The 14,800-nt window shown below is 37.8% G+C and overlaps 1 protein-coding gene across 2 annotated transcripts in view; it reads left to right on the top strand.

Moving 5' to 3' along the window:
- The first annotated feature begins 11,065 nt into the window (after positions 1-11,065).
- The window catches only part of LOC140951561 (uncharacterized), a 116,049-nt gene continuing 112,314 nt past the window's right edge, over positions 11,066-14,800 (top strand). Inside the window, exons 1-4 of one of the 2 annotated variants that reach the window (XM_073400837.1) lie at positions 11,111-11,541; positions 11,834-12,010; positions 12,447-12,548; positions 13,334-14,755. In XM_073400837.1, coding sequence (XP_073256938.1) covers positions 11,349-11,541; positions 11,834-12,010; positions 12,447-12,548; positions 13,334-14,511 — 1,650 coding nt within the window. In that variant the 5' untranslated portion in view covers positions 11,111-11,348 and the 3' untranslated portion in view covers positions 14,512-14,755. Of the gene's footprint in view, positions 11,542-11,833; positions 12,011-12,446; positions 12,549-13,333; positions 14,756-14,800 lie in introns of those variants that run through there. The other variant, XM_073400838.1, reaches the window with a different exon arrangement.

Below are 14,800 nucleotides of genomic sequence, written 5' to 3'. Positions count from 1 at the left end.
TATGGCGTTGTGATTATTCTTGTTCAAACAAAGTTTAGTCCTCTCAAAATTACTGGAAAAAAAGAAGTATTTCGATATGGTGATGCCCTGGGGGATATTCAAGGGATGTTAATGTACCACCGAGGCCATCAAGCCCTAGCCCTGATTAAGAAATCCAAAAAAATCGTTCATTTCGCGACACTTTTATGACCAGACTCCTTATTTTATGACCCGGATTCATTTCTTTTCGTATGGCAAAATTCAATAACGTTTTAAATCAGGGGGATTGCATCATGGAATTTTTTTGTGAAAAAAAAATAAAGACAGTATATACTGAAGACCTCTTACAGCCAACCTTCACACTCTTGTAAAGGCTGTCGGTCCAAAAATGATACGGCCTGTTTAAGACTCCAAAAAGTGAAATAAAATTATGTTCCCAGTTTAAGACTCAAGACCCTAAAAAGTATATCTTGTTCAGATGCACATACCAGTTTAGGCCAAAGAGATGTCCCCCCGGGGTGGGGCATTGACGCTACAAACACTTTTGGCTGTTCTTGTTCAGTATGTCAAATAGTCAGGGGCGCAGGCAGGCATTTTTTTTCGTTTAAGCCCAGGAGGGAAACGTTGAAACTGAAAAAATCACGAAATTCAGTACAAGGAAAAGTATTTTTTAGCGCAAAAAGCTCAAAAATAGATTAACCTACCTATTTCGTGTAAACTTGGCTCGAAAAGCCTCAAATGCGGCTTCTTTTGATGCTTCTTTGACAACCGTACGAGAAGAATGTGCCGCCATCTTGTTTAGTTCGCACCCTTCCAGAGGAAAACCGCTGTCCGCAAATTGAGGACTTGTGTTTTTTCTTAGTAACCGACCCAGATCCTTTCTCGGTCAAAGGGAGTCAACTTATGGTAAAAACGCAAACTTTGGCAAGCCATAAATCGTTTGGAGATGTTTCATAGGAAACAAAACTACATTTTTTGAATATAAGGCACCATAAACTATAACCTGGCTAAAAAGTATCCAGATCTCAAAACATGAAATTTGGATCAATACCAAAGTAGTATACCTTTTTAAATTGCGCGTTTTGAACACATGGGACACATGTATATTTTTATACCCTTTTCTTTGTACTGTGATGATCTTTGCCTTCTCAGTCTTTGGCTTGACAATCGTCTCTGTAAACTGCTTGTCGGTTAAAAAAAAAAACGAGGCAGAGGGCCTAGGATGGACTTTCTTTCTGATCACTGTTGCGCTACTGAATTTTTATTTCTTGTTTACTTTACGATTTATTCTTACATTTCATTTCTTTTAAATAGTGACATTGAAATCACAAGAACACTGATTTTGTTCTTTTTAAGTATTTTATCAATTAAAGAACTGCATACTATCACGAAAGAATGACTCAATAATGCCGTATAGACAAGAACATCGTCGTTAATTTTGAACTTCTATCGAATGACATACTTTTCCGATAATAATCGATAGTAATCGATAAAAATTGAGAAATCAATCATTGAAGATTTCTATCGGAAAATGATACCCATCGAAGATCAATAACGATTACTAATTATCGGCCTATCGATTAACTACGCCTGAAAAACTTAATTGTCGAGGCTGCGAAAATCTAAAAATTTTGTAAAATGATAAATGTTGTTATCATATATGGCATTCAACTGGCATTGGGTAACGCTCGACTAAAATACGCTGGAAACCGAAATGCAGGTATTTGATTGAGCCTGTGAGCCTGATTTTTAGCAAACATGTTAAGCACCAAAGTGAAAGAAAACGCCAGCATATAAAGTAGTTATAGGAGTGAATTGAAAAAATTGAAAAAAATAATAATTTAATTAAACGATTTTTTTTTCTCCAGGTTAGCAAAGATAAGAGGTATTTTCTCCTACTTTTCCTTTCGCAGTTGTATTTTCGGTCTTATATTGGATGCCTGAAACTTGTCCTTCGGGCTTCTTTTCAGTCAAATATAAATGGCTTATGATTTTCGGTTGGTAAACGTTTAGAAGTTAAAGAGGCACCCTCCTTCATTTCAGGCTTCTCTTTTTCTCTTTTGTTCTTTGACAACTGATTTGTAGCAGTTGTTTTTATTGTGATCGTTCGGTTAGCTAATTTTTTAAAAAAATATTTGAGTACTGTATTTATTCGAATAAGCGCCCAACCGCGAATTAGCGCCCACCTCGAATAAGCGGCCATCCTAAAGGCAAAAAAGTTGATAAGCGCCCAGCCTCGAATAAGCCCTCACCCCACCCCCTCCCCCTCCTTACTAAACTCAAATAAGCGCCCAACCTCACCCCACCCACTTGAGTGACAATGAGATTGAAATTGAAATTGAATAAGGACCGTAATAAGAGACTTCCCCGAAGACGGAGTTTTCTTCAGAGTATTTTACAGAAATCTTTCTTTGTTATTTCTTCGCGTTTTGTTATTAGCATTTACTCTTTTGTTGCAAAATAAATATACTACACTTGCTGAAAATAGTGAAAATTTAATAAGCGCCCAGCCTCGAATAAGCGCCCGCCTCAAATAAGCGCCCACTCTCAAGGTCCAAAAATTTAATAAGCGCCCAGGGCGGTTAATCGAATAAATACGGTAAGTTGACCCATTTCAACACTCAGTTACCCAGTCAAGCGACAAAAAGGAAATGACCCGGCACTTTTTCTTTTTCAATTTTTCCCTAAAAAGTTCCCCAAGGTCATTTAGCCGAAAAAATGTAGTCTCATTTCTTTAGAAACCATCGTTGACCTTTCACTTTGTTACTCACTCGGCCCAACGTTATCTCTAAGTAACTGACCTATGAAATAAACGTTACAGGTTACATTATTTAGTCTTACGTGTGGGAGGCCAGCATAGACTGGAATAAACTTCCGTTTTGGGAAGCTGGCATAGCAACAAGCTATTTTGTCAATGAGCACTTCTTTTGTAGAAGCTCCTTCAGCTGTATACACTTGTAATAATATCTTAACTAACGCCTATTTAGGCTATTAGCAATCGGATAAGATTACGTCGAGCGTGAGCAGTTTTTAAGTGCCCACTTCTTGTTTCAGACGTAAAGGTACTAGAAAACTATATCTCAATATAATGTCTGAAACCTCATAAAACTAACGCTTTCAGTTTGGCCCTCTTGAGTTTAGATGTACAACATAAATGATCATCATTTTTAAATGAAAAAAGAGGCGAACACGTCAGTGCATGGAGATGTTGAAAAACTAATCACCGTAATCATAGATTATCACACTGTTCTATCATAACCCATGGATTGGGAAACCATTATTGAAAAACCAATTTAATAATCATTTTTCCTTGAAATCATGCATGAAATGAAATCTCAGTTACTCGAGCAGGCAATATTAAAAATAAATATATAGATTTAGCCAGGGCTAAAAGCGAAGCTCCCATTAATAAATTAATGATTTAAACCAAACAATAAACTTGTAATCCACAAATCAGTTAACTTAAGGGCACATATGTGACTTTTTAGGGAAAGCTAAGTCTAAGTGATTTTAGAGTGAAAAAAAATCTTACATCGAATTGATAGCCGGTATATATACACCCAAAAAATAGCAATCATCGTCGATCACATTTAAGAGCCATAATAGCTCTTGATCACAGTAGATTAGGCCTGGAAAACGAATTCATGGAAAAAACAAATCAGGCCGAATATTTCACGTTCGACAAGTTTACTTAACAAAATCTTGCCAACAACTCTGGGAGCGTGTAAACCAACATTTCATACTTTTTATGCATCACATCTGAGGTGAAACAGAAATATGAGGCGCTGTTTTTATCATACAGACCTCAGACAAAATGCAGTATTTCACAATTTTTCAAGACAAATTGCACTCATTCAATATTCAGAACCGTACGAAGCACGCGTGGGCTTTTAGCAAAACCGTTCAAAAAATTTCCAAAATCACCTATACGGCCAGCCGGTTGTCACTTTTGACAAGCGCCAAATCTTCGGTGAACATTAAAAGAGTTACGCTTCAACATAATAAAGAATTTAGTGTTTATTTTTTTTATTTAATGGTTTTATAACGATGTGTAATCTTAAAAAGCGTTTGATACGCGCAGCATTTTGAGTACTCCTGCAAGCGTTGTCTATGAACGACTGAAAACAAACAGCAAAGCGATTAAAATTGCAAGAGACTACTCACAATCAATAAAAGAAATGTAATTCGGTGAAACATTTACAGAGACAACAATTTTCATTCACGAAGACAAGTATTAAAGCGTCTCTAAAAATCCTGAGTCTTTACGCTTAAGCCTAAAAAGCTTTTAGCCGGCTTCCTGGTGTTTACTGTTTTCAGAGATGAACTCGACGCAAGAAAATCGCTCAAAGCTTTCTTTCTACAGCCAAAATTATAACTAAATACTCTTCAGAACGTTTTTTCATTCTATATGCGGAGAGAAAATATCGACTAAAGGCTTTTTAAAGCTCTGTAAGCTTATATATACTAGATCAGATCATTGTCTCAGATCTTAATACAAACGTGCATAAATTAGCCTCATAAACTGCGCTCGACTTCATGAAATTAGATATAAAGAAACAAACATACACTGTATACAATAATTACTCAGGCTTACCATTCGATATGCAGCTCTTGAAAGCTATCAAGTAAGGCCAGAATCGCTTGAGGGACTTTTCAACCCCGCATCCAGCAAAGTGAAAAACGAAAACGATGCATCCGAAATCGGATTTCCAACTTTGACAACCGGCGCATTTCCCAACCAAAAATTCAATAAACAAACCAGCCATGAATCAAAGAAGACTGTTGATAGCAGCTGTATTTCATTTTAAGCATCCAGTGGAAAAAGACAGTAAAAAACATCACAAGTTGACAAAATACTCTGTCAGCTTCGGCTGTCAAAGTAAGCAAGGTTCAAGATGCTGTATAAATTTTCTGCATGAACTCACCTGTCAAATTTTGACCAACCAGAGCATAAAAATTGGACGGTCGTAGAGCGTGATCAACACGTGACTATGGTGAGAAAAGTGAAAAGCCTCTGTCTTCCCTGCTTGTATTTTTAAATGACTGGCTGAATTTTCGCGTCCGAGATCAGTTTGAAAACAAAATGTTAATAACGCGGGGCCATAGTGACATTAACACAACACTTTCTGTCATCATGTCATTATTTTGCTGCCGTTCTCTTTGCCTTTGTATTTCTCTTGCGCGTTGCCTTTGTCTGTTCATTCTAGCTCTGTCTCGTTCTGCTTGCCGGCGTTTTTCACTATAATTTTCTCTGCTTCTTCTCGCTCTGACTCTTTCTACTTGCCGACTTTCTTCGCTAAAATTTTGTCTTCTTCTTCTACTTCTAACGCGCTCTCATTGGCGATCGTCTTCGCTTGTTCTACGCGTGTTGAATCTTGCTCTCTGCCGTTCACCTTCTCTTTGCTCTCTGCTTAAAACCTGTCGTCTACACGCTAAAATCTCTCTGCTGTTGTTTGTTGACATAATAGCTTTCGTAAGTTGTAATAAAAAGTTATAAAGGCTCTGTCGAAAAATCTTTTTGCTAAGTTGCTTTGAAATTTCTTTTTTCAAAACCAGTTGCGCGATATAATTGCGCGACGTCGCTCCATGCGATTTCCCGCCAAAAAATCTCTACTTTCCCCTACCCCAAGAGTCCATGCGGACTACTTTCCACTACCCGGAAAGTCCGTACGGACGGACGTACGCTGACGTCATAACCAAAATTTCTCGGATGGGTAGTTTATCTTAGTTATGGTGCTCCGCTCGCTCGCGCTTCGCGCGCGCAAGGAGCTCCGCTATTAACCCTTCAAGTGGCTGAACATGGTAACGGCTCAGCTAAACTTGGGCGCGACACAAATTCCTTCATTTACGAACATAGTGATAACAAAAACTGATTTAGCAGAGATTTAACGGCAAATCAGCCCGGGGTAAAAGAAAGAGTCTTTTCCTGAGTCTTTTACACATGTTCGGTATGTTAAAGACAATTAGGTAACAAGAGTTATATTTATTAGACCTTTCCATTGGACCAGTTAGAGAAAATTCGTCAAAACGTGTCAAAAGAAAGCTAGCCTTAAAATTAGTAAAGATGCCAAGTTTAGACGTGATTTGTTGAAAACTAACGAATATTCAGCCCCACAAAGTCGCCGAATTTTAGAGACGTTTGTATGGTGGGGACCAAGTTCGTACCAACCCACCCACGCCCCCCTCGACTCACCAAACAGAAGTCTGTAAAATTTAGTGACTTTGTGAAGTAATATATCTTCGCTCGCTCTCAAGGTATCACAGTTTCCCAATTTTAAGGCGCTCTTTCCAGATGTCTTTCCAGCGGTGTCAACGATTATTCGTCTTTTTATCCAAACTTGAAAAACCCGTGTAAGGGTCTATTCAATATAAGACTCATGTAATGATAACGTACTCGCCATTCAACTGAGGTATTTGTGCGCATTTTGTTATTTTCACCTTACAGTAAGCTCAGTGCAACCCCATGGCCCGATGCGGAATTGCCCTTTATATAACCTCAAAATGTCCAGTCATTCCTTCAGTTTCATATCAACGGAGTAGTTGCTCAGTGGAGCCAAAAATAGAATGTGCTCAAGCTTAGCAGCGCAGTAGAATAACATAACGCTGAACGTAAGCAGTTTTCAAGACGTGAAGGTATTAGAAAATTCTTTTTCAATATAACGTCTGAAACCTCAAAAAAACTAACTCTTAAATAATGACCACCTCCTTCACAATGACACAGTGGTCCCGTGGGAAAGGAATTATAGATAAAAACTGTTTTTAAAGCCAGCTCACTCGTCAAGTAAGCAAGCGCGCGGTAATTTTCACCTTCACGTAATTCAGAATCCTTTTTAATCAAATTTAATACTGGAATGGATGACTTCTCAAATTGGTTAGTATTTATAGAGTAGCGCTAAAAGCGGGGGGCTGAAAGTGACGTGATAAGTTGTGATTTCTGACGTTGCAAAATAAGTGACTAAATTAAGGTTTCAGGTGCCCTTTCAGCAAGTCAGTGACTAAGTATATTTCCAAGTAAGTGTGATCAATACAACCATATTAACTATATGTTTTGCAGCGGGCATTAACCAGAATACAGTCATCTCCAAATATCATTTATTTTGGTTACAAATGAATCTATAGTGTGAATAGAACTACAGAGATTAAAGAGGCTTCTCAGTGGGACTCGATGATTGACAAATTAACATTTGGCAAAGTAGCATTTGCAGGGTTAAATCGCATCTAGTGAGTCATATAAGGGAGGGAAACGATTTATTTACAATTAAGGTATTCCTTGTTGTTTTTTTACACGATTAAATTTCTGCAAACGTATTATACCCTTAAGTATTTGATAGATAAAACTGTGAATAATTATATGGACTCAAACGCACGGACGCCAAATGTTACCTTTTGTTTATTTGTGTCTCTCTACGAAAATTTCCGCTCATTTTGACCGGTATAAAATCTCTTGGCCTTAAAATGTCATATCTCTAAAATGTAGTACCATTGAGAAAGAGTTGAATCGCCAGCTCAGTGATAAAACCCGCTTCGAACTCCTCAATTTATTTCCTCGCCAAACGCCAAATAACACCGTGCTTTGGACATAATTTGCATCATCTGGTTGATTTTGATTGACGGATCGAATCAGGGTAATGCGCATAGGGCTTTCCACAAGTTACTCGGCAACTTTTTGGCAACTTCTCGTATTTCGAGCAACTTTTTGCCTTTCAAGCAACCTTTTGCATTTTGAGCAATTTCTCTAGTTTTCTTCTAATTCTGAGTTGTCGGAGCAGCTTTTAGTGCTTTAATTGGCCTTTCTTACATATTTCACAATGTTTTAGTAGACAATTTATGGATTTCCTGTAAAAAAGGAGCCAAATCATGGGCGCAAGATAAAAGTAGCCTAGCTGCCAGGTCAACGGTTTTTAGAGAAAATTCAAAATGGTGGACGAAGATTCATACTCGACTGACTGAACTGACTTGGGTTTCTAAGGTGAAGAAAGTCATTTAACAGTTTTATTGGATCATTACATTTTTTGGTTTTATTTGAGGACAAAGTTATTTATATAACAACGTTGGTTACGCTGCAAAATTGCACAAAAATGCTTAGAAATATTACAATTTGCATATTTTAGCATCAGACCAAAAAAAATTTAATTTGCTTTTTCGAGCAACTTTTGAGCAACTTTCGTCACAAAAAGCAACTTTTGAGCAAATTTTTGAGAAATTCCGGGAAACGTTTTGGAAAATCTCGAGCAACTTGTGGAAAGCCCTAAATGCGCATGTAGATATGACGTAATTCAAAATGGCATCGAAAATGCAGATGATATGGAGGAAAAAATACAACTTAAATGGTTATCTCTGGGTAGCCCAGAATAATCAATTACCACAGGATTCCTAAGATTAGGAGAGTTGTGTTCTCCTTCCTCGTAGATTTAAAGCTTTTTCAGCGAGGATGGAATAATACAGTCTGCTAGAAAGTAAAATAAAATTTCGGTAGGAATTTAGATAACCAAACCAGCATTCAGTTGCTTGGTGAAGTGTTAAAGTTAAACGATATTCTGAGCTAATTTCATTATACGTCATCTTAGGTGATTAAGACCAAATAACTAAATACTGGATGTATAGCAGGCCTTATTGTGAGATATACTGGCCTTACTTAAGGATCCCTTTACTGGCCTTTAATGTACCGATATACGATACTCTTTAACAATAACGCCGTACAGAATGTCAATTCTTCCGTTATAGTGTGGTAGATTCATACATTTCAGACCTCACTGTGTATTTTCATTTAGAAGCAATGAATGAGAAAAAACCGCTTGATAACCGTTTTTTGTTGTTGTACTTTTAATAAATCTTGGGTTTTTCGATAAAAGAGCCGGCACTAATAACATCTGTCAAATATTATAGTGCATAATCATATAAATAGTTTTACGTACACTGTTTCTATTTTTTAACCACTTGGTTTATTGACGTAAACATGAGTGGTGTGAGAAATGTACTATCAATACTAAAAATAAGACTATAACTTACTACGCTCTATAACTTATAACTAAGCTCTATTTCTGATTAATATTAGGTTCCCTGGATAGAATATCAAGTAAAAAACGGCGTTTCAGTATATTCAGTTATAAGAGATTATACCCTTTAAGCGTGTTGCCATAAGCCACTTCTGCTTCCTAATAGGTTGTGATATTTCAGGTCATGTTTTATTCGGGTTCAAATGTGAAAATAGTTTTTGTCATTGCTATTTATGAAGACATTAACTAGCGACTGGAATAACTTATCTACACCAATGGCGATGATTAAATTACTTTTTATCATTATGCTTCAATGTAAAAGACTTAAGACTTTACCTTAAACCAAACTTGAACAGTCAATCTCAAACTCATTTATTTAATAATTTATAAAGAAAATACAAAGGAAATTCATGTTTAATTAATGAAACACTTCGAAGTTCGTCAAAAATACTCCGCTGCGCGTCGCGTGGTATTTTCAACTCTCTTCTCGGTGTTTTATCCGGTGATCAAACACTGCGTCTCATGTTTGATATATAGTACTTAAACGTGCTGAGGTACCCTGACGGAAATTTAAATTGTTTTGAAACCACAAAGGCTGGTGCATGACTCAGGCTTAACTCTCAATATCAGCAAATCCTACAAGTTTCATCCCAAGTACGAGAAATGACAATTTTTTATGTACTCTGAGGATTATATTAGATATCTTGGCATTTCGATCAATGAAAATTTAACCTGATTCACCTGGAAACATCATAGTGATGCTATTTATGCACTGAAAAATCAGTAAAACCGTTAACTTACTTTTTTCGTCATTGGACGTGCTGCCTGTAAACAAGCATCAACATTCTATGAATACTTTATTTCTCAAGCAGACTATTTTACTCTTGAACGTTCTATATTAGCTAATACTGTAAGTATCCTATATCTAAACTTATGCATGACCTCTTTAACAGAACTGTACTAGTTAACGTTCTAAATGTATTTCAAGAAACAAGCTTTGTCACTCTTACAACTATAGATTATCTACTTCAGGATTTTTGTTGTCAAACGTTCCGACTTGAATTGAATAAACTTTTTTCTCTCTTTCGACCAAAGTTATGGAATGAACCTTTCCATTTCCGACATCTTGCAAAGAATACAGTGTTTCTACATGACGTCACGGCGGCCATATTGGAATTCCAAAACAATAAAACGGCGGCCATGTTGGTGTCCCAAACCAATCCTGTGAGAGTTGAACTCTTTTCTTATGAAAACGCTCTCTTTTGTTCCAATAAATATGCATAGACGCTGGCCACGTAAGTGAAAACGCTGACTATAAATTAAATTAAATTCTCTGTACATTTCTTTGTGTTATTTTGAATATACATTGATACTTCCACTCTAATCAAAATAATTTGTAAAATGAGCCAAAACTTGTGAGTCATACATTCTGTTTTGCTTAACATGTTTCTACTTTAACGTTTTTTTTCTGGTTTTGATTTAATTAGTTTAAATTTGTACACCTTAATATATGCGACCTCAAGTTTAATCTCGGGACTATTGATTTCTGATCTATTCCTTTGTTTCATGCCCTGTTAGTTCTCAACTATACTACGACTTTTAATCCACTTTACTACTGTAAAATTTTTTTGATGCATTTTCGCCTCGAGCGGGGTTCAAATGTTGTCTTTAACCATTTCAATGAAAAAAAACTTCTACCGGCGACGTGTTTGCTTCAAGTGTATAGATTTTTTTGTACTCTCAGAGGAAAACGAAAATGGAGATACTGATGCAGAATGAAAATATAGTTGTTTAGTTCTTCTTTTTTTTTATCATTACAATACACAACTCAACAAGGAAAACGAGCAAAATTCAGTGTGCAGTATTTCTGACGAGCGCCTCATCGACAAAAAAAGGGATCTCGAAAAGAAGTACATTTCGTCTGAAGTAAGACGCCTATATACCTTGCGTCGTTATTTAAGTATTCCTTTCAATGATATCAGAAAGCAAAGTGTAAAGCTCAGAAGAACGGTTTAAAAAGCTTCATCAATTTTTTAAAAAAGTAGAATGATTTAGACTAAAGCGCCCTTGATTCCAAATAATCCCTAATCCTAGAGTTAATAAAAAGTTTTTGTGAGTTTAATAGTCTTGTAAAAAAAAGTGTAATCACTCAGGTGAATCCACTATTACTTCTTCTTTCCATTGTGTAAAATGGGGTACAAATACAATTTACGTAGGTTTCTTTTTCCAATATAATATCTGAATAAGTGGACACTTGTGCAGTTAATTCATCACGCTGAAACAAAAGTCGTATATTGGAACAGTTTTCCTCTTAAATTTGTTATAAAAGGCGTTATACACTGAACTAGTAGCATTCGAAACTTGAGAGCAATAATGAAGCGTGTAGCTCAAGGAATTGTCGTCCTCCTCGCGGTTTTTGCTGTTATCTACGCAGAAACGTCTGAAAATGTTGCTTCCGATGAAAGTATTCTTAACTCGCCTAAAACCAACGATGAAAACGTAGCTGCAACTCCAGCGGAGGATGAAAAAGAAGACGAGGCTGTCGCTCTTAAAGAAGCAGACGAAGGTAGGAGCGTCTAGTTAAAATTATCATGAACATTACCTATTAAAGTAATCTAATGATGCATATACATGAAATCGTTAGATTCACAAGATTCACAGAGATTTCCGTATCATTGCTTACTTACTTACTTGGGGAAATTTTGTGTGAATTTCTGGTATCTTCTTAAAGGCAATGAGCTACGGATTGATAGGTGTAAAACAGGGATAGAGATGCATGCCCGGCTATGCCCATTAGCGGTTCTACTTTTTTACTAAGGTAAGAATAATATTCAGACGGTACAATTTTTCTCTAAAAGACGGAGATGAAGATGCTGAAGATGAAGATGCTGAAGATGAAGAATTTGAAGATGAAGATGCAGAAGAGGAAAATGCTCAAGACGATGAAGATGAAGAACAAGATGAATATCCGGAAGATGAAGACATCCCCGAAGATGAAGTGGCCGAAGCTGATAAGGAAAGCGACCCACTGACAGGTAAAAGCGGTTTCGCTCACCCCATTGCCAGTTGATTGCAAAATTCTCGTCTTTAGTAATGATGAACATTTTCAGCTTATAATTACATTCTTATCCAGTCCGTGGAACAGCTTTTGGAAGCTTTTGTAGTTTAGTTTGGCTAAACAAGAAAAAAAAAGAGAGAGTATTTAGCTGTTTTATGTTCATGCATTGGAATGGATGTAGATTCCATACACGGCACGACTCCCGCTCTATTAAGGAATTTGCGCGTACCAAACACGAGTAGGTATTAACTTCGCCAACAGGCCAGTAGGAGGAAGAAAATCAGCCTGAAATTGCATTATTTAGATTACTGGCACAATGATAGGACAAACAGATCATATTGGAGTCTGTGAGACGTCCTTTTTTACGATAAGCAATCGCTGCTTCTATTCAAACGTGAGCTTTTTTGTTTCAGAAGAGGATAGCGAAGATTATGAAGAGGAAGAAACACAAGAAGATTATCCCGATGAAGGTGATGCCGCTGACGAGGAAGACACCAAAAAAGAAAGTGATTCAGGTATTATGACATTGAACAAGTAATAATGAACAACAGGAACGTTTTTGTGCACTCGAGAGAAGACAGCTAGGAGTTGTGTTTTGATCAGGAGATATATAATCCTGGCATTTGCACATCTGGCCACGTTCGTATGCAATACAACTGAAACATTTTGGAAGAATTAGCATTGTACAAACCTGGCGATCGTTTCACGGCAAACGCGAATAAGACAAACAAAACTCTCTTTGCAAAGGTATTGTAACTCCGAAATCTCTTGATCAGCTGTTTCCAGCACTATGTCAGTCGCCAGTGACGCATCTTACAACCTTGCAATCTGTAGCAAGGGAAAAAGTGCCTGACCGTTGCTCCTATCAGGGACTAAAAGCTTTAATCTTTTCTCTACTGGAAATTGGCCTGGAAAGATTACTCAAAGATTACTAAAAAAGACTGAAAGCTAATTTAAGTTTATAGTAAAACCTTCAACAAAAGAGAAGAGCAGGCCGATTTGTAGTGCCTTTAGATAAAACCTGTCGGTTCGCGGTTTAAATGTCATTAATTAAGTGAAAATACCGAAAGAAAGTTCACGTAGTTATAAAACAAGGTTGTGTTAATTGAAAGTTCTTTGCGCCCGTCTTATGGCACCTATTTAATCCTAATTTTGTCTCTCCTTCATATGATGTAAAATAACGCTTTTGTCTAATTGTGAATGAAACACTTTTATATAGCCAAGGTATGATGATCGACTGGGCAATTCTTTGCATTACGCATATAAAATTAAAAGCTTTTTATTTTAATTACCCTTTCAGGTTTGGAATCCCAGCAAGAAACCTGGCCCGTGCCTGTGGGTTGTCGCAGGCTCAATCCAGTGAGCCAAAAGTGCTGCTATGGAAGGGTTATCTCAAAGTTCCGACCATGCATTCGCCCCAAATGTGGCTTTTTGTACTACAACCCTCTGAGCCAGAAGTGCTGCTTTGGAAGGGTCATCTCCAAGTTCCGACGATGCATTCGCCCCAAATGCGGTCTTGTATACTACAACCCACTGAGCCAAAAGTGCTGCTATGGAAGGGTTATCTCAAAGTTCCGACGATGCATTCGCCCCAAATGCGGTCTTGTATACTACAACCCACTGAGCCAGAAGTGCTGCTATGGAAGGGTTATCTCAAAGTTCCGACGATGCATTCGCCCCAAATGCGGTCTTGTATACTACAACCCACTGAGCCAAAAGTGCTGCTATGGAAGGGTCGTCTCCAAGTTCCAGCGATGCGTTCGCCCCAAATGTGGCTTTTTGTACTACAACCCACTGAGCCAGAAGTGCTGCTTTGGAAGGGTCGTCTCCAAGTTCCAGCCATGCGTTCGCCCCAAATGTGGCTTTTTGTACTACAACCCACTGAGCCAAAAGTGCTGCTTTGGAAGAGTCGTCTCCAAGTTCCAGCCATGCGTTCGCCCTAAATGCGGCCTTGTATACTACAACCCACTGAGCCAAAAGTGCTGCTATGGAAGGGTTATCCCAAAGTTCCGACCATGCGTTCGCCCCAAATGTGGCTTTTTGTACTACAACCCACTGAGCCAGAAGTGCTGCTTTGGAAGGGTCGTCTCCAAGTTCCAGCCATGCGTTCGCCCCAAATGTGGCTTTTTGTACTACAACCCACTGAGCCAAAAGTGCTGCTTTGGAAGAGTCGTCTCCAAGTTCCAGCCATGCGTTCGCCCTAAATGCGGCCTTGTATACTACAACCCACTGAGCCAAAAGTGCTGTTATGGAAGGGTTATCCCAAAGTTCCGACCATGCGTTCGCCCCAAATGTGGCTTCTTGTACTACAACCCACTGAGCCAGAGGTGCTGCTATGGAAGGGTTATCCCAAAGTTTGTAGTATGCAAACCTCGCGCCAGATGTGGAAAATATTTTTATTCCCCTTTGATTCAGAAATGCTGCTCTTACCCGATACGTGTTGTGCCCAAGTTGGCCTCATGCTACATTAAAGGTTAGCAGTCTGAATACGATGCAAAGAGGACTTTGCACGAACATTTCAGGCGGAAAATGGAACATACAATTTTCAAATACTATCGATAAATAAGTTACTTTTTTGTCCGTTTATTTATAACTTTTACAATGCTAGTGGTAAAAGCTTTTTTTAGTCTTAAGATCTTCTGGCGTTTTACATTATGCTGACGTGTAAGGGCTTTGACTGTGGTAATAATTAAAAGAGTTATTAAAGGTGTTAAAAGTGTTATTATTCTGGCGCAAGAATCTCTGACGATCATTACTGATCTTCGAT

The sequence above is a fragment of the Porites lutea genome, chromosome 11 (genome assembly GCF_958299795.1).
Source record: "Porites lutea chromosome 11, jaPorLute2.1, whole genome shotgun sequence".
Taxonomy (NCBI): domain Eukaryota; kingdom Metazoa; phylum Cnidaria; class Anthozoa; order Scleractinia; family Poritidae; genus Porites; species Porites lutea.
This window is presented reverse-complemented; position numbering and strand designations above follow the sequence as displayed.